Below are 25,277 nucleotides of genomic sequence, written 5' to 3' on the forward strand. Positions count from 1 at the left end.
CGGACACACTCCATCCTGGACAATACACCCATCATCCACGGTATGGATCAAACCCTTACTCACTCCATCCTGGACTCTAAACCCATCATCCACGGTACAGATCAAACCCGGACACACTCCATCCTGGACTATACACCCATCATCCACGGTACGGATCAAACCCGGACTCACTCCATCCTTGACTCTAAACCCATCATCCACAGTACAGATCAAACCCGGACTCACTCCATCCTGGACACTAAACCCATCATCCACAGTACAGATCAAACTCGGACTCACTCAATCCTGGACTCTAAACCCATCATCCACAGTACAGATCAAACCCGGACACACTCCATCCTGGACTATACACCCATCATCCACGGTATGGATCAAACCTGGACACACTCCATCCTGGACTATACACCCATCATCCATGGTATGGATCAAACCTGGAAACACTCCATCCTGGACTATACACCCATCATCCATGGTATGGATCAAACCCGGACTTATTCCATCCTGGACTCTAAACCCATCATCCAAGGTACGGGTCAAACCCGGACTCACTCCATCCTGGACTCTAAACCCATCATCCACGGTATGGATCAAACCCGGACTCACTCAATCCTGGACTCTAAACCCATCATCCACAGTACAGATCAAACCCGGACTCACTCCATCCTGGACTCTAAACCCATCATCCACAGTACAGATCAAACTCGGACTCACTCCATCCTGGACTCTAAACCCATCATCCACAGTACAGATCAAACCCGGACACACTCCATCCTGGACAATACACCCATCATCCACGGTATGGATCAAACTCGGACTCACTCCATCCTGGACTCTAAAACCATCATCCACAGTACAGATCAAACCCGGACACACTCCATCCTGGACAATACACCCATCATCCATGGTATGGATCAAACCCGGACTCACTCCATCCTGGACTCTAAACCCATCATCCACGGTACGGATCAAACCCGGACACACTCCATCCTGGACTATACACCCATCATCCACGGTACAGATCAAACCCGGACTCACTCCATCCTGGACTCTAAACCCATCATCCACAGTACAGATCAAACCCGGACTCACTCCATCCTGGACTCTAAACCCATCATCCACAGTACAGATCAAACCCTTACTCACTCCATCCTGGACTCTAAACCCATCATCCACAGTACAGATCAAACCCGGACACACTCCATCCTGGACTATACACCCATCATCCACGGTATGGATCAAACCCGGACTCACTCCATCCTGGACTCTAAACCCATCATCCACGGAATGGATCAAACCCTTACTCACTCCATCCTGGACTCTAAACCCATCATCCAGGGTACAGATCGAACCCCGACACACTCCATGCTGGACTCAAAACCCATCATCCACAGTACAGATCAAACCCGGACACACTCCATCCTGGACTGTAAACCCATCATCCACGGTATGGATCAAACCCGAACTCACTCCATCCTGGACTCTAAACCCATCATCCACGGTACGGATCAAACCCGGACACACTCCATCCTGGACTATACACCCATCATCCACGGTACGGATCAAACCCGGACTCACTCCATCCTGGACTCTAAACCCATCATCCACAGTACAGATCAAACCGGAACACACTCCATCCTGGACTATACACCCATCATCCACGGTATGGATCAAACCCGGACACACTCCATCCTGGACTATACACCCATCATCCATGGTATGGATCAAACCTGGACACACTCCATCCTGGATTATACACCCATCATCCACGGTATGGATCAAACCCGGACTCACTCAATCCTGGACTCTAAAACCATCATCCACGGAACGGATCAAACCCGGACACACTCCATCCTGGACTATACACCCATCATCCACGGTACGGATCAAACCCGGACTCACTCCATCCTGGACTCTAAACCCATCATCCATGGTATGGATCAAACCCGGACTCACTCAATCCTGGACTCTAAACCCATCATCCACAGTACAGATCAAACCCTTACTCACTCCATCCTGGACTCTAAACCCATCATCCACGGTACAGGTCAAACCCGGACACACTCCATCCTGGACTATACACCCATCATCCACGGTATGGATCAAACCCGGACACACTCCATCCTGGACTATACACCCATCATCCATGGTATGGATCAAACCCGGACTCACTCCATCCTGGACTATACACCCATCATCCACGGTATGGATCAAACCCGGATTCACTCCATCCTGGACTCTAAATCCATCATCTACAGTATGGATCAAACCCGGACTCATTCCATCCTGGACTCTAAACCCATCATCCACGGTACGGATAAAACCCGGACACACTCCATCCTGGACTATACACCCATCATCCATGGTATGGATCAAACCCGGACTCACTCCATCCTGGACTCTAAACCCATCATCGATGGTATGAAGCAAACCCGGACTCACTCCATCCTGGACTCTAAACCCATCATCCACAGTACAGATCAAACCCTTACTCACTCCATCCTGGACTCTAAACCCATCATCCACAGTACAGTTCAAACCCGGACACACTCCATCCTGGACTATACACCCATCATCCACAGTACAGATCAAACCCGGACTCACTCAATCCTGGACTCTAAACCCATCATCCACAGTACAGATCAAACCCGGACTCACTCCATCCTGGACTCTAAACCCATCATCCACAGTACAGATCAAACTCGGACTCACTCCATCCTGGACTCTAAACCCATCATCCACAGTACAGATCAAACCCGGACACACTCCATCCTGGACAATACACCCATCATCCACGGTATGGATCAAACTCGGACTCACTCCATCCTGGACTCTAAACCCATCATCCACAGTACAGATCAAACCCGGACACACTCCATCCTGGACAATACACCCATCATCCACGGTATGGATCAAACCCTTACTCACTCCATCCTGGACTCTAAACCCATCATCCACGGTACAGATCAAACCCGGACACACTCCATCCTGGACTATACACCCATCATCCACGGTACGGATCAAACCCGGACTCACTCCATCCTTGACTCTAAACCCATCATCCACAGTACAGATCAAACCCGGACTCACTCCATCCTGGACACTAAACCCATCATCCACAGTACAGATCAAACTCGGACACACTCAATCCTGGACTCTAAACCCATCATCCACAGTACAGATCAAACCCGGACACACTCCATCCTGGACTATACACCCATCATCCACGGTATGGATCAAACCTGGACACACTCCATCCTGGACTATACACCCATCATCCATGGTATGGATCAAACATGGAAACACTCCATCCTGGACTATACACCCATCATCCATGGTATGGATCAAACCCGGACTCATTCCATGCTGGACTCTAAACCCATCATCCAAGGTACGGGTCAAACCCGGACTCACTCCATCCTGGACTCTAAACCCATCATCCACGGTATGGATCAAACCCGGACTCACTCAATCCTGGACTCTAAACCCATCATCCACAGTACAGATCAAACCCGGACTCACTCCATCCTGGACTCTAAACCCATCATCCACAGTACAGATCAAACTCGGACTCACTCCATCCTGGACTCTAAACCCATCATCCACAGTACAGATCAAACCCGGACACACTCCATCCTGGACAATACACCCATCATCCACGGTATGGATCAAACTCGGACTCACTCCATCCTGGACTCTAAAACCATCATCCACAGTACAGATCAAACCCGGACACACTCCATCCTGGACTCTAAACCCATCATCCACGGAATGGATCAAACCCTTACTCACTCCATCCTGGACTCTAAACCCATCATCCACGGAATGGATCAAACCCTTACTCACTCCATCCTGGACTATACACCCATCATCCACGGTATGGATCAAACCCGGATTCACTCCATCCTGGACTCTAAATCCATCATCTACAGTATGGATCAAACCCGGACTCATTCCATCCTGGACTCTAAACCCATCATCCACGGTACGGATCAAACCCGGACACACTCCATCCTGGACTATACACCCATCATCCATGGTATGGATCAAACCCGGACTCACTCCATCCTGGACTCTAAACCCATCATCGATGGTATGAAGCAAACCCGGACTCACTCCATCCTGGACTCTAAACCCATCATCCACAGTACAGATCAAACCCTTACTCACTCCATCCTGGACTCTAAACCCATCATCCACAGTACAGATCAAACCCGGACACACTCCATCCTGGACTATACACCCATCATCCACAGTACAGATCAAACCCGGACTCACTCAATCCTGGACTCTAAACCCATCATCCACAGTACAGATCAAACCCGGACTCACTCCATCCTGGACTCTAAACCCATCATCCACAGTACAGATCAAACTCGGACTCACTCCATCCTGGACAATAAACCCATCATCCACAGTACAGATCAAACCCGGACACACTCCATCCTGGACAATACACCCATCATCCACGGTATGGATCAAACTCGGACTCACTCCATCCTGGACTCTAAACCCATCATCCACAGTACAGTTCAAACCCGGACACACTCCATCCTGGACAATACACCCATCATCCACGGTATGGATCAAACCCTTACTCACTCCATCCTGGACTCTAAACCCATCATCCACGGTACAGATCAAACCCGGACACACTCCATCCTGGACTATACACCCATCATCCACGGTACGGATCAAACCCGGACTCACTCCATCCTTGACTCTAAACCCATCATCCACAGTACAGATCAAACCCGGACTCACTCCATCCTGGACACTAAACCCATCATCCACAGTACAGATCAAACTCGGACTCACTCAATCCTGGACTCTAAACCCATCATCCACAGTACAGATCAAACCCGGACACACTCCATCCTGGACTATACACCCATCATCCACGGTATGGATCAAACCTGGACACACTCCATCCTGGACTATACACCCATCATCCATGGTATGGATCAAACCTGGAAACACTCCATCCTGGACTATACACCCATCATCCACGGTATGGATCAAACCCGGACTCATTCCATCCTGGACTCTAAACCCATCATCCAAGGTACGGGTCAAACCCGGACTCACTCCATCCTGAACTCTAAACCCATCATCCACGGTATGGATCAAACCCGGACTCACTCAATCCTGGACTCTAAACCCATCATCCACAGTACAGATCAAACCCGGACTCACTCCATCCTGGACTCTAAACCCATCATCCACAGTACAGATCAAACTCGGACTCACTCCATCCTGGACTCTAAACCCATCATCCACAGTACAGATCAAACCCGGACACACTCCATCCTGGACAATACACCCATCATCCACGGTATGGATCAAACTCGGACTCACTCCATCCTGGACTCTAAAACCATCATCCACAGTACAGATCAAACCCGGACACACTCCATCCTGGACTATACACCCATCATCCATGGTATGGATCAAACCCGGACTCACTCCATCCTGGACTCTAAACCCATCATCCACGGTATGGATCAAACCCGGACTCACTCCATCCTGGACTCTAAACCCATCATCCACGGTACGGATCAAACCCGGACACACTCCATCCTGGACTGTAAACCCATCATCCACGGTACGGATCAAACCCGGACTCACTCCATCCTGGACTCTAAACCCATCATCCACGGTACGGATCAAACCCGGACACACTCAATCCTGGACTATACACCCATCATCCACGGTACGGATCAAACCCGGACTCACTCCATCCTGGACTCTAAACCCATGATCCACGGTATGGATCAAACCCGGACTCACTCCATCCTGGACTCGAAACCCATCATCCACAGTACAGATCAAACTCGGACTCACTCCATCCTGGACTCTAAACCCATCATCCACAGTACAGATCAAACCCGGACACACTCCATCCTGGACTATACACCCATCATCCACGGTATGGATCAAACCTGGACACACTCCATCCTGGACTATACACCCATCATCCACGGTATGGATCAAACCCGGACTCATTCCATCCTGGACTCTAAACCCATCATCCAAGGTACGGGTCAAACCCGGACTCACTCCATCCTGGACTCTAAACCCATCATCCACGGTATGGATCAAACCCGGACTCACTCAATCCTGGACTCTAAACCCATCATCCACAGTACAGATCAAACCCGGACTCACTCCATCCTGGACTCTAAACCCATCATCCACAGTACAGATCAAACTCGGACTCACTCCATCGTGGACTCTAAACCCATCATCCACAGTACAGATCAAACCCGAACACACTCCATCCTGGACAATACACCCATCATCCACGGTATGGATCAAACTCGGACTCACTCCATCCTGGACTCTAAACCCATCATCCACAGTACAGATCAAACCCGGACACACTCCATCCTGGACAATACACCCATCATCCATGGTATGGATCAAACCCGGACTCACTCCATCCTGGACTATACACCCATCATCCATGGTATGGATCAAACCCGGACTCACTCCATCCTGGACTATACACCCATCATCCACGGTATGGATCAAACCCGGACTCACTCCATCCTGGACTCTAAACCCATCATCCACGGTACGGATCAAACCCGGACACACTCCATCCTGGACTATACACCCATCATCCACGGTATGGATCAAACCCGGACTCACTCCATCCTGGACTCTAAACCCATCATCCACGGTATGGATCAAACCCGGACTCACTCAATCCTGGACTCTAAACCCATCATCCAAGGTATGGATCAAACCCGGACTCACTCCATCCTGGACTCTAAACCCATCATCCACGGAATGGATCAAACCCGGACTCACTCAATCCTGGACTCTAAACCCATCATCCACAGTACAGATCAAACCCTTACTCACTCCATCCTGGACTCTAAACCCATCATCCACAGTACGGATCAAACCCGGACACACTCCATCCTGGACTATACACCCATCATCCACGGTACAGATCAAACCCGGACTCACTCCATCCTGGACTCTAAACCCATCATCCACGGTACGGATCAAACCCAGACACACTCCATCCTGGACTATACACCCATCATCCATGGTATGGATCAAACCCGGACTCACTCCATCCTGGACTATACACCCATCATCCACGGTATGGATCAAACCCGGACTCACTCCATCCTGGACTCAAAACCCATCATCCACAGTATGGATCAAACCCGGACACACTCCATCCTGGACTGTAAACCCATCATCCACGGTACGGATCAAACCCGGACACACTCCATCCTGGACTATACACCCATCATCCACGGTACGGATCAAACCCGGACTCACTCCATCCTGGACTCTAAACCCATCATCCACGGTATGGATCAAACCCGGACTCACTCCATCCTGGACTCTAAACCCATCATCCACGGTACAGATCAAACCCGGACTCACTCCATCCTGGACTCTAAACCCATCATCCATGGTACAGATCAAACCCGGACACACTCCATCCTGGACTATACACCCATCATCCATGGTATGGATCAAACCCGGACTCACTCAATCCTGGACTCTAAACCCATCATCCACAGTACAGATCAAACCCGGACACACTCCATCCTGGACTATACACCCATCATCCACGGTATGGATCAAACCCGGACACACACCATCCTGGACTATACACCCATCATCCATGGTATGGATCAAACCTGGACACACTCCATCCTGGACTATACACCCATCATCCACGGTATGGATCAAACCTGGACTCACTCCATCCTGGACTCTAAACCCATCATCCAAGGTATGGATCAAACCCGGACACACTCCATCCTGGACTCTAAACCTATCATCCAAGGTATGGATCAAACCCGGACTCACTCCATCCTGGACTGTAAACCCATCATCCACAGTACAGATCAAACCCGGACACACTCCATCCTGGACTATACACCCATCATCCACGGTATGGATCAAACCCGGACACACTCCATCCTGGACTATACACCCATCATCCATGGTATGGATCAAACCTGGACACACTCCATCCTGGACTATACACCCATCATCCACGGTATGGATCAATCCCGGACACACTCCATCCTGGACTCTACATTCATCATCCACGGTACTGATCAAACCCGGACACACTCCATCCTGAATTCTACATTCATCATCCACGGTACTGATCAACCCCAGACACACTCCATCCTGAATTCTACATTCATCATCCACGGTACGGATCAAACCTGGACACACTCCATGCTGAACTCTACATTCATCATCCAAATGTGACAGAATTACATGTTCATAACCTGATGGTACAGCAGAACATAAACAGCCATGTTGGATCAAAGCAGCTGGCTCAAAGTCCAGCGTCAGGTTTCCCTCAAAGACCTTTACCTGGTCTGTGTACTGGTGGTCTATGTACTGGTGGTCTATGTAATGGTGGTGTGCGTACTGGTGGTCTGCATACTGGTGATCTACGTCTTGATGATATACGTACAGGTGGTCTGCATACTGGTGGTCTGCATACTGGTGATCTACGTAGTGGTGGTATACGTACTGATGGTCTACGCACTGGTGGTCTATGTACTGGTGGTATACGTACTGGTGGTCTACGTACTGATGGTCTGCATACTGATGGTCTACGTACTGGTGGTCTGCATACTGGTGGTCTGCATACTGGTGGTGTGTATAGTGGTGGTCTGTATACTGGTGGTCTGTATACTGGTAGTCTGCATACTGGTAGTCTGCATACTGGTGGTCTGCATACTGGTAGTCTGCATACTGGTAGTCTGCATACTGGTGGTGTGTATAGTGGTAGTCTGCATACTGGTAGTCTGCATACTGGTAGTCTGCATACTTGTGGTCTGCATACTGGTGGTCTGCATACTGGTACTCTGCAAACTGGTAGTCTGCATACTGGTGGTCTGCATACTGGTGGTCTGCATACTGGTAGTCTGCATACTGGTAGTCTGCATACTGGTAGTCTGTATACTGGTGGTCTGCATACTGGTGGTCTGCATACTGGTGGTCTGCATACTGGTAGTCTGCATACTGGTGGTCTGCATACTGGTAGTCTGCATACTGGTGGTCTGCATACTGGTAGTCTGCATACTGGTAGTCTGCATACTGGTAGTCTGCATACTGGTGGTCTGCATACTGGTAGTCTGCATACTGGTAGTCTGTATACTGGTGGTCTGCATACTGGTGGTCTGCATACTGGTGGTCTGCATACTGGTACTCTGCATACTGGTGGTCTGCATACTGGTAGTCTGCATACTGGTGGTCTGCATACTGGTGGTCTGCATACTGGTAGTCTGCATACTGGTAGTCTGCATACTGGTGGTCTGCATACTGGTGGTGTGTATACTGGTGGTCTGCATACTGGTGGTCTGCATACTGGTGGTGTGTATACTGGTGGTCTGCATACTGGTGGTGTGTATGCTGGTGGTGTGTATACTGGTAGTCTGCATACTGGTGGTGTGTATATTGGTGGTGTGTATACTGGTGGTGTGTATACTGGTGGTCTGCATACTGGTGGTGTGTATACTGGTGGTCTGCATACTGGTGGTCTGCATGCTGGTGGTGTGTATACTGGTGGTCTGCATACTGGTGGTCTGCAAACTGGTGGTCTGCATACTGGTGGTCTGCATACTGGTGGTGTGTATAGTGGTAGTCTGCATACTGGTGGTGTGTATAGTGGTGGTCTGCATACTGGTGGTCTGCATACTGGTGGTGTGTATACTGGTGGTCTGCATACTGGTGGTGTGTATGCTGGTGGTGTGTATACTGGTGGTCTGCATACTGGTGGTGTGTATACTGGTAGTCTGCATACTGGTGGTCTGCATACTGGTGGTCTGCATACTGGTGGTCTGCATACTGGTGGTGTGTATCGTGGTGGTGTGTATCGTGGTGGTCTGCATACTGGTGGTGTGTATAATGGTGGTCTGCATACTGGTGGTGTGTATCGTGGTGGTCTGCATACTGGTGGTGTGTATCGTGGTGGTCTGCATACTGATGGTGTGTATCGTGGTGGTCTGCATACTGGTGGTGTGTATCGTGTTGGTCTGCATACTGGTGGTGTGTATCGTGGTGGTGTGTATCGTGGTGGTCTGCATACTGGTGGTGTGTATACTGGTGGTCTGCATACTGGTGGTGTGTATCGTGGTGGTCTGCATACTGATGGTGTGTATCGTGGTGGTGTGTATCGTGGTGGTCTGCATACTGGTGGTGTGTATACTGGTGGTCTGCATACTGGTGGTGTGTATCGTGGTGGTGTGTATCGTGGTGGTCTGCATACTGGTGGTGTGTATCGTGGTGGTGTGTATAATGGTAGTCTGCATACTGGTGGTGTGTATCGTGGTGGTCTGCATACTGGTGGTGTGTATCGTGGTGGTCTGCATACTGTGGTCTGCATACTGGTGGTGTGTATCGTGGTGGTCTGCATACTGGTGGTCTGCATACTGGTGGTCTGCATACTGGTGGTGTGTATCGTGGTGGTCTGCATACTGGTGGTCTGCATACTGGTGGTGTGTATCGTGGTGGTCTGCATACTGGTGGTGTGTATCGTGGTGGTCTGCATACTGGTGGTCTGCATACTGGTGGTGTGTATCGTGGTGGTCTGCATACTGTGGTCTGCATACTGGTGGTGTGTATACTGGTGGTCTGCATACTGGTGGTCTGCATACTGGTGGTGTGTATCGTGGTGGTCTGCATACTGGTGGTCTGCATACTGGTGGTGTGTATCGTGGTGGTCTGCATACTGGTGGTGTGTATCGTGGTGGTCTGCATACTGTGGTCTGCATACTGGTGGTGTGTATCGTGGTGGTCTGCATACTGGTGGTGTGTATCGTGGTGGTCTGCATACTGGTGGTGTGTATCGTGGTGGTCTGCATACTGTGGTCTGCATACTGGTGGTCTGCATACTGGTGGTGTGTATCGTTGTGGTCTGCATACTGTGGTCTGCATACTGGTGGTGTGTATACTGGTGGTCTGCATACTGGTGGTCTGCATACTGGTGGTGTGTATCGTGGTGGTCTGCATACTGTGGTCTGCATACTGGTGGTCTGCATACTGGTGGTGTGTATCGTGGTGGTCTGCATACTGGTGGTGTGTATCGTGGTGGTCTGCATACTGGTGGTGTGTATCGTGGTGGTCTGCATACTGGTGGTGTGTATAATGGTAGTCTGCATACTGGTGGTGTGTATCGTGGTGGTCTGCATACTGGTGGTGTGTATCGTGGTGGTCTGCATACTGGTGGTGTGTATAATGGTGGTCTGCATACTGGTGGTGTGTATCATGGTAGTCTGCATACTGGTGGTGTGTATAATGGTGGTCTGCATACTGGTGGTGTGTATCATGGTAGTCTGCATACTGGTGGTGTGTATAATGGTAGTCTGCATACTGGTGGTGTGTATCGTGGTGGTCTGCATACTGGTGGTGTGTATAATGGTGGTCTGCATACTGGTGGTGTGTATCGTGGTGGTCTGCATACTGGTGGTGTGTATAATGGTAGTCTGCATACTGGTGGTGTGTATAATGGTAGTCTGCATACTGGTGGTGTGTATAATGGTGGTCTGCATACTGGTGGTGTGTATAATGGTAGTCTGCATACTGGTGGTGTGTATAATGGTAGTCTGCATACTGGTGGTGTGTATAATGGTGGTCTGCATACTGGTGGTGTGTATAATGGTGGTCTGCATACTGGTGGTGTGTATCGTGGTGGTCTGCATACTGGTGGTGTGTATCGTGGTGGTCTGCATACTGGTGGTGTGTATCGTGGTGGTCTGCATACTGGTGGTGTGTATAATGGTAGTCTGCATACTGGTGGTGTGTATCGTGGTGGTCTGCATACTGGTGGTGTGTATAATGGTAGTCTGCATACTGGTGGTGTGTATAATGGTAGTCTGCATACTGGTGGTGTGTATAATGGTAGTCTGCATACTGGTGGTGTGTATCGTGGTGGTCTGCATACTGGTGGTGTGTATCGTGGTGGTCTGCATACTGGTGGTGTGTATCGTGGTGGTCTGCATACTGGTGGTGTGTATCGTGGTAGTCTGCATACTGTGGTGTTTATAATGGTGTAGTAAGTAACGTGAAATCTTTAAATTGAAGCTGAATATTCTTCTGTAATCAAATAAAGAAACATCATATCTCCGGTTTTCATGGTCTTTAAATGTCAACAGACAACTGGGAAGGAGTTTTGGATCGGAGCTGCCCAGTGGTCTTTGCACTCTGGCCTCTCAGTAGGTCACTGGTTCAACCCTCGGCTCGGTGGAGAGTGAGGTTGCATTTTGCATGTTTTACCCCTGTATGCCTGGGTTCTCCCAAGGTACTCTGCCTGCCTCACACCGTCCGACAAGATGTTAGTTAAACTGGTTACACTCTGTAGGAGTGATTGTGTGGTTGTTTGTCTCCCTGTGTGGCTCTGCGATGGACTACCAACCTGTCCAGGTGTCCCTGCCTCTCGCCCAGTTACTGCTGGGACAGACTCCAGCTTCCTGCGACCCTGAACTGGCCTGAGCAGTTAGGGAAAAAGTTGGCGTTTTGGATCTACGCTTGCAAACCTCCTGTTTAACTTTAGCCCTTCAACATCTGATCCAAATAAAGGGGCAAAAAAGTCAATTTTTCTTACTTCAAGTCTTTATCTATCCCTTAACAAAATGTAAAATAAATACATAAAAATTATTTGCACATATTTTCCTTTTACTGCCTTTGTCAGAATAAGGGGCAAAAGAGCAACATGAAGTTTCTTGTGTTGCTCATGTGTGACGGACGAGCCTTAGACCTGTCATCCTGCTGCTCTCTTCAGGTCACATGGAGCTGCTGTCAGCAGCTCCGTTTGATGCTGATAGTCACTTGCACTTTTACTTCTACAGTTTTACTAGCATACTAACTGGTAAGTATTTTGTTCTGTGCTTCATGAAGGGTAACTGAAAAGAAATCCACAAAGAAATGAACCCTTTGGGTGCAGGGGCGTTAGGGTGAAGAGCCGTGAGAACGTAAATCCAGGTTTGTCATCCTCTAAGACATCTGCAGGAATTCATGCTTGCAAAGAAGATTTGTTATGTAAGAAAATAGTTCTTTTTAAAAAATCTTCTCCCAGGCATGCAAGACTCTGAAGTTGCAGGTAGGGATGGCTGGCCCTGTATTTACAACGTCCTGATTGGACGATGACAAATGAAATCGTCCGATCACAAAGCAGACAGTTTCCTGTCCTTCCGTCCTGCTGCAGGCTGTCCGTCTGCTCTGAAAAGCAGCTGAACCGCATGGCGTTCGAGTCGATACATGACAGGGAGCTCATCATTCAGGAAAAACAACAGAGGAGATTATAAGTCAAAGGCAGACAAAAAACTGGATCAACGAATACCAAATGTATTAGGGTCACACGCAGGTCTACATCAAGATGGAACCATGCACGACAACAAGCACACACACAGGCAAACAGGGCAAGCAGTGAGAATGTTCGTCCGAATGTACCTGAACACACCCCATGAAACTCAACGACACCACGGTACCGGACAACCACATCACAAAACCTGCTAACCGGCGGGGAGGGGGGACACAGAGAAGAGAAAGACTGCTGTTGTCTTTACCGTTAGGAGGACGTAAACTGAGATGCAGTGATGTCCTACGGTAAGGATCAGGGAGGGGGTCCTGTTTGAACCCTACGGGGTGGGGGAGAAGATGAAGCACTGGGTGTTTGTTGGACAAGGTTTACAGGGTCACTCCGGAGGTCAGGGACATGGTGACGAACAGCAGTTTCATGGCTTTAGTTCAGGAATCAATGCATTGTGGTTACAAAACAGAGCTGCTTCCCGAGAGGACTCTGGAGTTTACGGACTAAGGGACCCTGAGGGAACTGAGGGACCCTCAGAAGAAGAGTTTCCAACACATGATTAAGCACAGCTCATGCCAAGTCAATTCAGTGCTCATATCACTCCACTCTGCAGGACCTTCAGATGCGACAAGTTCAGAGTGGACAGGAATGTTGCTGCTGTGCTGAATCCCGCCTCGGTATTGGTTTTCAAGACATTTATTGCTTCCACTCTTCTTTTTGTTTGGGAAACACACTGAAAGCTCACTTTTAAGTGTTTTGGATCCTATTTTCAGCAGTAGCTCTTCAGCAGCTCTGTTTCCACCTCCAGGAACTGCAAGCAGCAACAATCCCAGCAACTCTATGTCCATACTGGTCCCAGATGTGCCTTGGTACCTCTGAAGTATGGGATGTAGTTGTGCTGCTGCAGCATGGCCAGAGTGGTGGGGTTCAGCTGTAAAGACAAGCCTGCACTGCCACCTGGTGGTGTAGGTGAGTACTTGCCGATAGCACCACCGCCACCACTCCCCTCAGCACCACCAGAATTATTCACGGGGAGGGAGGAGGAATCCCTGGCCCAGCTGGACAGGGACTTTACTCCAACCATGATGGTTGGAGGTGAAGGGAGAGAGGTGGAGTGATGGGCTTGGATGGGGTGTCTACCACCAATGTGAGCTTCTGGGCCTGGATGTCCAATCAGATCACATAAATCATATTTTTGTTGAAATAATCCAGAAAATGTTGGGTGTTTTGTGGGTGTGTGGCTGGTACCTGCTCGGCTGTAGTTCTGGGGGGAACGGGATGGGGTGTACCGCCCATAGCCCCCCACGGAGCTGTTGGAACTGGGACTGGAGGGCCTCCGCAGGCGGGGGGACTTATCACCATCGCCCTGGTTACACAAGCACATGGAGGAGGGAAGTTGGTTAATCCCACAGGATTCAGGGTGAAACTGCAGGACAAATGGCATCTGAGAAAAGTTTGGATAAAACCAGCGATATGGATTCATGTTTCTGTGAGTTTTCAGTGTCTACATGTGGTGAAAAATGTCAGAGTAGGGTTATGGTTAGGGTTACCCCTGGTATGGTTAGGGTTACCTGGTACGGTCAGGGTTTCCCGGTTGAGTTACCTGGTATGGTTAGGGTTACCCCGGTAGGGTTAGGGTTACCTGGTACGGTCAGGGTTACCCCGGTTGAGTTACCTGGTATGGTTAGGGTTACCCCGGTAGGGTTAGGGTTACCTGGTATGGTTATGGTCAGGGTTACCCCGGTTGAGTTACCTGGTATGATTAGGGTTACCCCGGTAGGGTTAGGGTTACCTGGTATGGTTAGGGTCAGGGTTACCCAGGTTGAGTTACCTGGTATGGTCAGGGGTACCCCGGTAGGGTTAGGGTTACCTGGTATGGTCAGGTTACCCCGGTGGGGTCAGGATTATCTGGTATGGTTAGAGTTACCCTGGTAGGGTTAGGGTTACCTGGTGTGGTCAGGGTTAGGGTTACCTGGTATGGTTAGGGTTACCTGGTATGGTCATGCCTAGGGTTACCTGGTACGGTCAGGGTTACCCCGGTAGGGTTAGGGTTGCCTGGTATGATCAGGGTTACCCTGGTAGGGTTAGGGTTACCTGGTATGGTCAGGGGTAACCCGGTAGGGTTAGGGTTACCTGGTATGGTCAGTGTTAGGGTTACCCGGTACGGTTAGGGTTACCTGGTATGGTCATGGCTAGGGTTACCTGGTACGGTCAGGGTTACCCTGGTAGGGTTAGGCTTGCCTGGTATGATCAGGGTTACCCTGGTAGGGTTAGGGTTACCTGGTATGGTCAGGGGTAACCCGGTAGGGTTAGGGCTACCTGGTATGGTCAGGGTTAGGGTTACCCTGGTACGGTTAGGGTTACCTCGTATGGTCAGGGCTAGGGTTACCTGGTACGGTCAGGGTTACCCCGGTAGGGTTAGGGTTGCCTGGTATGATCAGGGTTACCTGGTAGAGTTAGGGTTACCTGGTACGGTCAGGGTTACCCTGGTAGGGTTAGGGTTACCTGGTAGAGTTAGGGTTACCTAGTATGGTCAGGGTTACCTGGTAGGGTTAGGGTTACCTGGTATGGTCAGGGTTACCTGGTACGGTCAGGGTTACGCCGGTAGGGTTAGGGTTACCTGGTATGGTTAGGGTCAGGGTTACCCTGGTTGAGTTACCTGGTATGGTCAGGGTTACCCCGGTAGGGTCAGGATTATCTGGTATGGTTAGGGTTACCCTGGTATGGTCAGGGTCAGGGGTACCCTGGTAGGGTCAGGGTTACCTGGTATGGTCCGGGTTAGGGTTACCCTGGTCGGGTTACGGTTACCTGGTATGGTTAAGGTCAGGGTTACCCCAGATGAGTTACCAGGTATGGGTTAGGGTTAGGGTTAGGGTTACCTCGGTAGGGTTAGGGTTACCTGGTATGGTCAGGGGTACCCCGGTAGGGTTAGGGTTACCTGGTATGGTCAGGGTTAGGGTTACCTGGTACGGTTAGGGTTACCTGGTATGGTCAGGGTTACCCCGGTAGGGTTAGAGTTGCCTGGTATGATCAGGGTTACCCTGGTAGGCTTAGGGTTACCTGGTAGAGTTAGGGTTACCTGGTAGTGTTAGGGTTACCTGGTATGGTTAGGGTCAGGGTTACCCTGGTTGAGTTAGCTGGTATGGTCTGGGTTACCCCGGTAGGGTCAGGATTATCTGGTATGGTTAGGGTTACCCTGGTAGGGTTAGGGTTACCTGGTATGGTCAGGGTCAGGGCTATCCTGGTAGGGTCAGGGTTACCTTGTATGGTCAGGGTTAGGGTTACCTGGTACGGTCAGGGTTACCCTGGTAGGGTTAGGGTTACCTGGTATGGTCAGGGTTACCCCGGTAGGGTTAGGGTTGCCTGGTATGGTCAGGGTTACCCTGGTAGGGTTAGGGTTACCTGGTATGGTCAGGGTTACCATGGTAGGGTTAGGGTTACCTGGTATGGTTAAGGTCAGGGTTAACCCGGTTGAGTTACCTGGTATGGTTAGGGTTACCCCGGTAGGGTTAGGGTTACCTGGTATGGTTAGGGTCAGGGTTACCCCGGTTGAGTTACCTGGTATGGTCAGGGTTACCCCGGTAGGGTCAGGATTATCTGGTATGGTTAGGGTTACCCTGGTATGGTCAGGGTCAGGGGTACCCTGGTAGGGTCAGGGTTTTGGTTACCTGGTACGCTCAGGGTTACCTGGTATGGTCAGGGTTTTGGTTACCTGGTACGATCAGGGTTACCTGGTATGGTCAGGGGTACCCTGGTAGGGTTAGGGTTACCTGGTATGGTCAGGGGTACCCTGGTAGGGTTAGGCTTACCTGGTATGGTCCGGGTTACCCCAGTAGGATCAGGATTATCTGGTATGGTTAGGGTTACCCTGGTAGGGTTAGGGTTACCTGGTATGGTCAGGGGTACCCCGGTAGGGTTAGGGTTACCTGGAATGGTCAGGGTCAGGGTTACCCTGGTAGGTTTAGGGTTACCTGGTAGAGTCAGGGTTACCTGGTATGGTCAGGGTTACCTGGTAGTTAGGGTTACCTGGTATGGTCAGGGTTACCCTGGTAGGGTTAGGGTTACCTGGTAGAGTCAGGGTTACCTGGTATGGTCAGGGTTACCTGGTAGTTAGGGTTACCTGGTAGGGTCAGGGTTACCTGGTAGGGTTAGGGTTACCTGGTACGGTCAGGGTTACCTGGTATGGTCAGGGTTACCCTGGCAGGGTTACCTGGTATGGTTAGGGTTACCCCGGTAGGGTTAGAGTTACCTGGTATGGTTAGGGTCAGGGTTACCCCGGTAGAGTTAGGGTTACCTGGAATGGTCAGGGTTAGGGTTACTTGGTAGGGTTAGGGTTACCTGGTATGGTCAGGGTTAACTAGTATGGTTAGGGTTACTTGGTAGGGTTAGGGTTACCTGGTATGGTCAGGGTTAACTAGTATGGTTAGGGTTACCTGGTATGGTCAGGGTTACCCCGGTAGGGTCAGGGTTATCTGGTATGGTTAGGGTTACCGCGGTAGGATTAGGGTTAACCTGGTACGATAGATAACCTGCTGGGTTTCTCTTTAGAAGTCAAGTGTGTTGCAGCAGGGAAACATCTAATCGCTACGGGGTGTCAAGGACCAGATGGGAAGATCTCTGGTTAAACATGATGAATATTTATATAAACGCTGGTGAAACAAAACCATAACGTGGTGCAGGTTGGTAGAGACTCTTCCTCTGTAAGGTGCTCCTTTTTACATGAAACCTGTTGCAACACGTTGCTCCTGCTTCCTCCACCCGATTATCCGCTTACCGCCCAGCGATCCTGTTGCACCACCCAGCTATCCTGCTGCACCACCCAGCTATCCTGCTGCACCACCCAATTATCCTGCTGCACCACCCAGCTATCCTGCTGCACCACCCAGCTATCCTGCTGAGCGGGATACTGACTGGTCCTGACGGAGCAGGATACTGATTGGTCCTGACGGAGCAGGATACTGATTGGTCCTGACGGAGCAGGATACTGACTGGTCTTGATAGAGCGGGATACTGATTGGTCCTGACGGAGCAGGATACTGATTGGTCCTGACGGAGCAGGATACTGATTGGTCCTGACGGAGCAGGATACTGACTGGTCTTGACGGAGCAGGATACTGATTGGTCCTGACGGAGCGGGATACTGACTGGTCCTGACGGAGTGGGATGCTGACTGGTCCTGACGGAGCGGGATGCTGATTGGTCCTGACGGAGCGGGATACTGATTGGTCCTGACGGAGCGTGATGCTGATTGGTCCTGACGGAGCGGGATACTGACTGGTCCTGACGGAGCGGGATGCTGACTGGTCCTGACGGAGCGGGATACTGATTGGTCCTGACGGAGCGGGATACTGATTGGTCCTGACGGAGCGGGATACTGATTGGTCCTGACGGAGCGGGATACTGATTGACACTGATTGGTCCTGACGGAGCGGGATACTGATTGGTCCTGACGGAGCGGGATGCTGATTGGTCCTGACGGAGCAGGATGCTGATTGGTCCTGACGGAGCAGGATGCTGATTGGTCCTGACGGAGCGGGATACTGATTGGTCCTGACGGAGCGGGATACTGATTGGTCCTGACGGAGCAGGATACTGACTGGTCCTGACGGAGCGGGATACTGATTGGTCCTGATGGAGCGGGATACTGATTGGTCCTGATGGAGCGGGATACTGATTGGTCCTGACGGAGCGGGATACTGATTGGTCCTGACGGAGCGGGATACTGACTGGTCTTGACGGAGCGGGATACTGACTGGTCCTGACGGAGCGGGATGCTGATTGGTCCTGACGGAGCGGGATGCTGATTGGTCCTGACGGAGCGGGATACTGATTGGTCCTGACGGAGCGGGATACTGACTGGTCTTGACGGAGCGGGATACTGACTGGTCCTGACGGAGCGGGATGCTGATTGGTCCTGACGGAGCGGGATGCTGATTGGTCCTGACGGAGCGGGATGCTGACTGGTCCTGACGGAGCGGGATGCTGATTGGTCCTGACGGAGCGGGATACTGATTGGTCCTGACGGAGCGGGATACTGACTGGTCCTGACGGAGCGGGATACTGATTGGTCCTGACGGAGCGGGATGCTGATTGGTCCTGACGGAGCGGGATGCTGATTGCTCCTGACGGAGCGGGATACTGACTGGTCCTGACGGAGCGGGATGCTGATTGGTCCTGACGGAGCAGGATACTGATTGGTCCTGACGGAGCGGGATGCTGATTGGTCCTGATGGAGCGGGATACTGATTGGTCCTGACGGAGCGGGATACTGATTGGTCCTGACGGAGCAGGATACTGATTGGTCCTGACGGAGCGGGATACTGATTGGTCCTGACGGAGCGGGATACTGATTGATACTGATTGGTCCTGACGGAGTGGGATACTGATTGATACTGATTGGTCCTGACGGAGCGGGATACTGATTGGTCCTGACGGAGCGGGATACTGATTGATACTGATTGGTCCTGACGGAGCAGGATACTGATTGGTCCTGACGGAGCGGGATACTGATTGGTCCTGACGGAGCGGGATACTGATTGATACTGATTGGTCCTGACGGAGCGGGATGCTGATTGGTCCTGACGGAGCGGGATGCTGATTGGTCCTGACGGAGCGGGATGCTGACTGGTCCTGACGGAGCGGGATACTGACTGGTCCTGACGGAGCGGGATACTGATTGGTCCTGACGGAGCGGGATACTGACTGGTCCTGACGGAGCGGGATGCTGACTGGTCCTGACGGAGCGGGATACTGACTGGTCCTGACGGAGCGGGATACTGACTGGTCCTGACGGAGCGGGATACTGATTGGTCCTGACGGAGCGGGATGCTGACTGGTCCTGACGGAGCGGGATACTGATTGGTCCTGACGGAGCGGGATACTGACTGGTCCTGACGGAGCGGGATACTGATTGGTCCTGACGGAGCGGGATGCTGATTGGTCCTGAGGGAGCGGGATACTGACTGGTCCTGACGGAGCGGGATGCTGATTGGTCCTGACGGAGCGGGATACTGATTGATACTGATTGGTCCTGACGGAGTGGGATACTGATTGATACTGATTGGTCCTGACGGAGCGGGATACTGATTGGTCCTGACGGAGCGGGATACTGATTGATACTGATTGGTCCTGACGGAGCAGGATACTGATTGGTCCTGACGGAGCGGGATACTGATTGGTCCTGACGGAGCGGGATACTGATTGATACTGATTGGTCCTGACGGAGCGGGATGCTGATTGGTCCTGACGGAGCGGGATGCTGATTGGTCCTGACGGAGCGGGATGCTGACTGGTCCTGACGGAGCGGGATACTGACTGGTCCTGACGGAGCGGGATACTGATTGGTCCTGACGGAGCGGGATACTGACTGGTCCTGACGGAGCGGGATGCTGACTGGTCCTGACGGAGCGGGATACTGACTGGTCCTGACGGAGCGGGATACTGATTGGTCCTGACGGAGCGGGATGCTGACTGGTCCTGACGGAGCGGGATACTGATTGGTCCTGACGGAGCGGGATACTGACTGGTCCTGACGGAGCGGGATACTGATTGGTCCTGACGGAGCGGGATGCTGATTGGTCCTGAGGGAGCGGGATACTGACTGGTCCTGACGGAGCGGGATGCTGATTGGTCCTGACGGAGCGGGATACTGACTGGTCCTGACGGAGCGGGATACTGACTGGTCCTGACGGAGCGGGATACTGACTGGTCCTGACGGAGCGGGATGCTGACTGGTCCTGACGGAGCGGGATGCTGATTGGTCCTGACGGAGCGGGATACTGACTGGTCCTGACGGAGCGGGATACTGATTGGTCCTGACGGAGCGGGATACTGATTGGTCCTGACGGAGCGGGATGCTGATTGGTCCTGACGGAGCGGGATGCTGATTGGTCCTGACGGAGCGGGATACTGATTGGTCCTGACGGAGCGGGATACTGACTGGTCCTGACGGAGCGGGATACTGATTGGTCCTGACGGAGCGGGATGCTGATTGGTCCTGACGGAGCGGGATGCTGATTGGTCCTGACGGAGCGGGATACTGACTGGTCCTGACGGAGCGGGATACTGATTGGTCCTGACGGAGCGGGATGCTGATTGGTCCTGACGGAGCGGGATGCTGATTGGTCCTGACGGAGCGGGATACTGATTGGTCCTGACGGAGCGGGATGCTGATTGGTCCTGACGGAGCGGGATGCTGATTGGTCCTGACGGAGCGGGATACTGACTGGTCCTGACGGAGCGGGATACTGATTGGTCCTGACGGAGCGGGATACTGATTGGTCCTGACGGAGCGGGATGCTGATTGGTCCTGACGGAGCGGGATACTGACTGGTCCTGACGGAGCGGGATACTGATTGGTCCTGACGGAGCGGGATGCTGATTGGTCCTGACGGAGCGGGATGCTGATTGGTCCTGACGGAGCGGGATACTGATTGGTCCTGACGGAGCGGGATACTGATTGGTCCTGACGGAGCGGGATACTGATTGGTCCTGACGGAGCGGGATACTGACTGGTCCTGACGGAGCGGGATACTGACTGGTCCTGACGGAGCGGGATGCTGATTGGTCCTGACGGAGCGGGATGCTGATTGGTCCTGACGGAGCGGGATGCTGACTGGTCCTGACGGAGCGGGATACTGACTGGTCCTGACGGAGCGGGATACTGACTGGTCCTGACGGAGCGGGATGCTGATTGGTCCTGACGGAGCGGGATGCTGATTGGTCCTGACGGAGCGGGATACTGATTGGTCCTGACGGAGCGGGATACTGATTGGTCCTGACGGAGCGGGATGCTGATTGGTCCTGACGGAGCGGGATGCTGACTGGTCCTGACGGAGCGGGATGCTGATTGGTCCTGACGGAGCGGGATGCTGACTGGTCCTGACGGAGCGGGATGCTGATTGGTCCTGACGGAGCGGGATACTGATTGGTCCTGACGGAGCGGGATGCTGATTGGTCCTGACGGAGCGGGATACTGATTGGTCCTGACGGAGCGGGATGCTGATTGGTCCTGACGGAGCGGGATGCTGACTGGTCCTGACGGAGCGGGATGCTGACTGGTCCTGACGGAGCGGGATACTGATTGGTCCTGACGGAGCGGGATGCTGATTGGTCCTGACGGAGCGGGATACTGACTGGTCCTGACGGAGCAGGATACTGACTGGTCCTGACGGAGCGGGATGCTGATTGGTCCTGACGGAGCGGGATACTGACTGGTCCTGACGGAGCGGGATACTGATTGGTCCTGACGGAGCGGGATGCTGACTGGTCCTGACGGAGCGGGATGCTGATTGGTCCTGACGGAGCGGGATACTGACTGGTCCTGACGGAGCGGGATGCTGATTGGTCCTGACGGAGCGGGATGCTGACTGGTCCTGACGGAGCGGGATGCTGATTGGTCCTGACGGAGCGGGATACTGACTGGTCCTGACGGAGCGGGATGCTGATTGGTCCTGACGGAGCGGGATACTGACTGGTCCTGACGGAGCGGGATGCTGATTGGTCCTGACGGAGCGGGATACTGACTGGTCCTGACGGAGCGGGATGCTGATTGGTCCTGACGGAGCGGGATGCTGACTGGTCCTGACGGAGCGGGATGCTGATTGGTCCTGACGGAGCGGGATACTGACTGGTCCTGACGGAGCGGGATGCTGATTGGTCCTGACGGAGCGGGATGCTGATTGGTCCTGACGGAGCGGGATGCTGATTGGTCCTGACGGAGCGGGATACTGATTGGTCCTGACGGAGCGGGATACTGATTGGTCCTGACGGAGCGGGATACTGATTGGTCCTGACGGAGCGGGATACTGATTGGTCCTGACGGAGCGGGATGCTGACTGGTCCTGACGGAGCGGGATGCTGATTGGTCCTGACGGAGCGGGATACTGACTGGTCCTGACGGAGCGGGATACTGATTGGTCCTGACGGAGCGGGATGCTGACTGGTCCTGACGGAGCGGGATACTGACTGGTCCTGACGGAGCGGGATACTGATTGGTCCTGACGGAGCGGGATACTGATTGGTCCTGACGGAGCGGGATACTGATTGGTCCTGACGGAGCGGGATACTGATTGGTCCTGACGGAGCGGGATACTGATTGGTCCTGACGGAGCGGGATACTGATTGGTCCTGACGGAGCGGGATACTGACTGGTCCTGACGGAGCGGGATACTGACTGGTCCTGACGGAGCGGGATACTGATTGGTCCTGACGGAGCGGGATACTGACTGGTCCTGACGGAGCGGGATACTGATTGGTCCTGACGGAGCGGGATACTGATTGGTCCTGACGGAGCGGGATACTGACTGGTCCTGACGGAGCGGGATACTGATTGGTCCTGACGGAGCGGGATGCTGATTGGTCCTGACGGAGCGGGATGCTGATTGGTCCTGACGGAGCGGGATACTGATTGGTCCTGACGGAGCGGGATACTGATTGGTCCTGACGGAGCGGGATACTGATTGGTCCTGACGGAGCGGGATACTGACTGGTCCTGACGGAGCGGGATACTGACTGGTCCTGACGGAGCGGGATACTGATTGGTCCTGACGGAGCGGGATGCTGATTGGTCCTGACGGAGCGGGATGCTGACTGGTCCTGACGGAGCGGGATGCTGACTGGTCCTGACGGAGCGGGATGCTGATTGGTCCTGACGGAGCGGGATGCTGATTGGTCCTGACGGAGCGGGATACTGATTGGTCCTGACGGAGCGGGATGCTGATTGGTCCTGACGGAGCGGGATGCTGATTGGTCCTGACGGAGCGGGATGCTGACTGGTCCTGACGGAGCGGGATGCTGATTGGTCCTGACGGAGCGGGATGCTGACTGGTCCTGACGGAGCGGGATGCTGATTGGTCCTGACGGAGCGGGATACTGATTGGTCCTGACGGAGCGGGATGCTGATTGGTCCTGACGGAGCGGGATGCTGACTGGTCCTGACGGAGCGGGATGCTGACTGGTCCTGACGGAGCGGGATACTGATTGGTCCTGACGGAGCGGGATGCTGATTGGTCCTGACGGAGCGGGATGCTGACTGGTCCTGACGGAGCGGGATACTGATTGGTCCTGATGGAGCGGGATACTGACTGGTCCTGACGGAGCGGGATGCTGATTGGTCCTGACGGAGCGGGATGCTGATTGGTCCTGACGGAGCAGGATACTGACTGGTCCTGACGGAGCGGGATACTGACTGGTCCTGACGGAGCGGGATACTGATTGGTCCTGACGGAGCGGGATGCTGATTGGTCCTGACGGAGCGGGATACTGATTGGTCCTGACGGAGCGGGATACTGATTGGTCCTGACGGAGCGGGATACTGATTGGTCCTGACGGAGCGGGATACTGACTGGTCCTGACGGAGCGGGATACTGACTGGTCCTGACGGAGCGGGATGCTGATTGGTCCTGACGGAGCGGGATGCTGATTGGTCCTGACGGAGCGGGATGCTGATTGGTCCTGACGGAGCGGGATACTGATTGGTCCTGACGGAGCGGGATACTGATTGGTCCTGACGGAGCGGGATGCTGACTGGTCCTGACGGAGCGGGATGCTGACTGGTCCTGACGGAGCGGGATGCTGATTGGTCCTGACGGAGCGGGATGCTGATTGGTCCTGACGGAGCGGGATGCTGATTGGTCCTGACGGAGCGGGATGCTGATTGGTCCTGACGGAGCGGGATACTGATTGGTCCTGACGGAGCGGGATGCTGACTGGTCCTGACGGAGCGGGATGCTGATTGGTCCTGACGGAGCGGGATACTGATTGGTCCTGACGGAGCGGGATGCTGATTGGTCCTGACGGAGCGGGATGCTGATTGGTCCTGACGGAGCGGGATACTGACTGGTCCTGACGGAGCGGGATGCTGATTGGTCCTGACGGAGCGGGATGCTGATTGGTCCTGACGGAGCGGGATGCTGATTGGTCCTGACGGAGCGGGATGCTGACTGGTCCTGACGGAGCGGGATGCTGATTGGTC

General features: G+C 52.9%; 1 protein-coding gene across 6 annotated transcripts in view; it reads right to left on the bottom strand.

Moving 5' to 3' along the window:
* ablim2 (actin binding LIM protein family, member 2) overlaps positions 1-25,277 on the bottom strand; it is a 250,183-nt gene that overhangs the window by 48,801 nt on the left and 176,105 nt on the right. For 4 of the 6 annotated variants that reach the window (XM_079257457.1, XM_079257456.1, XM_079257455.1 and 1 more), the window contains 2 exons: positions 14,552-14,669; positions 14,177-14,464 (listed from right to left, as the gene is read on the bottom strand). In XM_079257457.1, the coding sequence (XP_079113583.1) occupies positions 14,177-14,464; positions 14,552-14,669 (406 nt within the window). The remainder of the gene's footprint in view (positions 1-14,176; positions 14,465-14,551; positions 14,670-25,277) is intronic. The other 2 variants (XM_079257458.1, XM_079257459.1) reach the window with 1 other exon arrangement.

This window comes from Telmatherina bonti (genome assembly GCF_933228915.1).
Source record: "Telmatherina bonti genome assembly, chromosome: 18".
In the NCBI taxonomy this organism is placed as follows: domain Eukaryota; kingdom Metazoa; phylum Chordata; class Actinopteri; order Atheriniformes; family Telmatherinidae; genus Telmatherina; species Telmatherina bonti.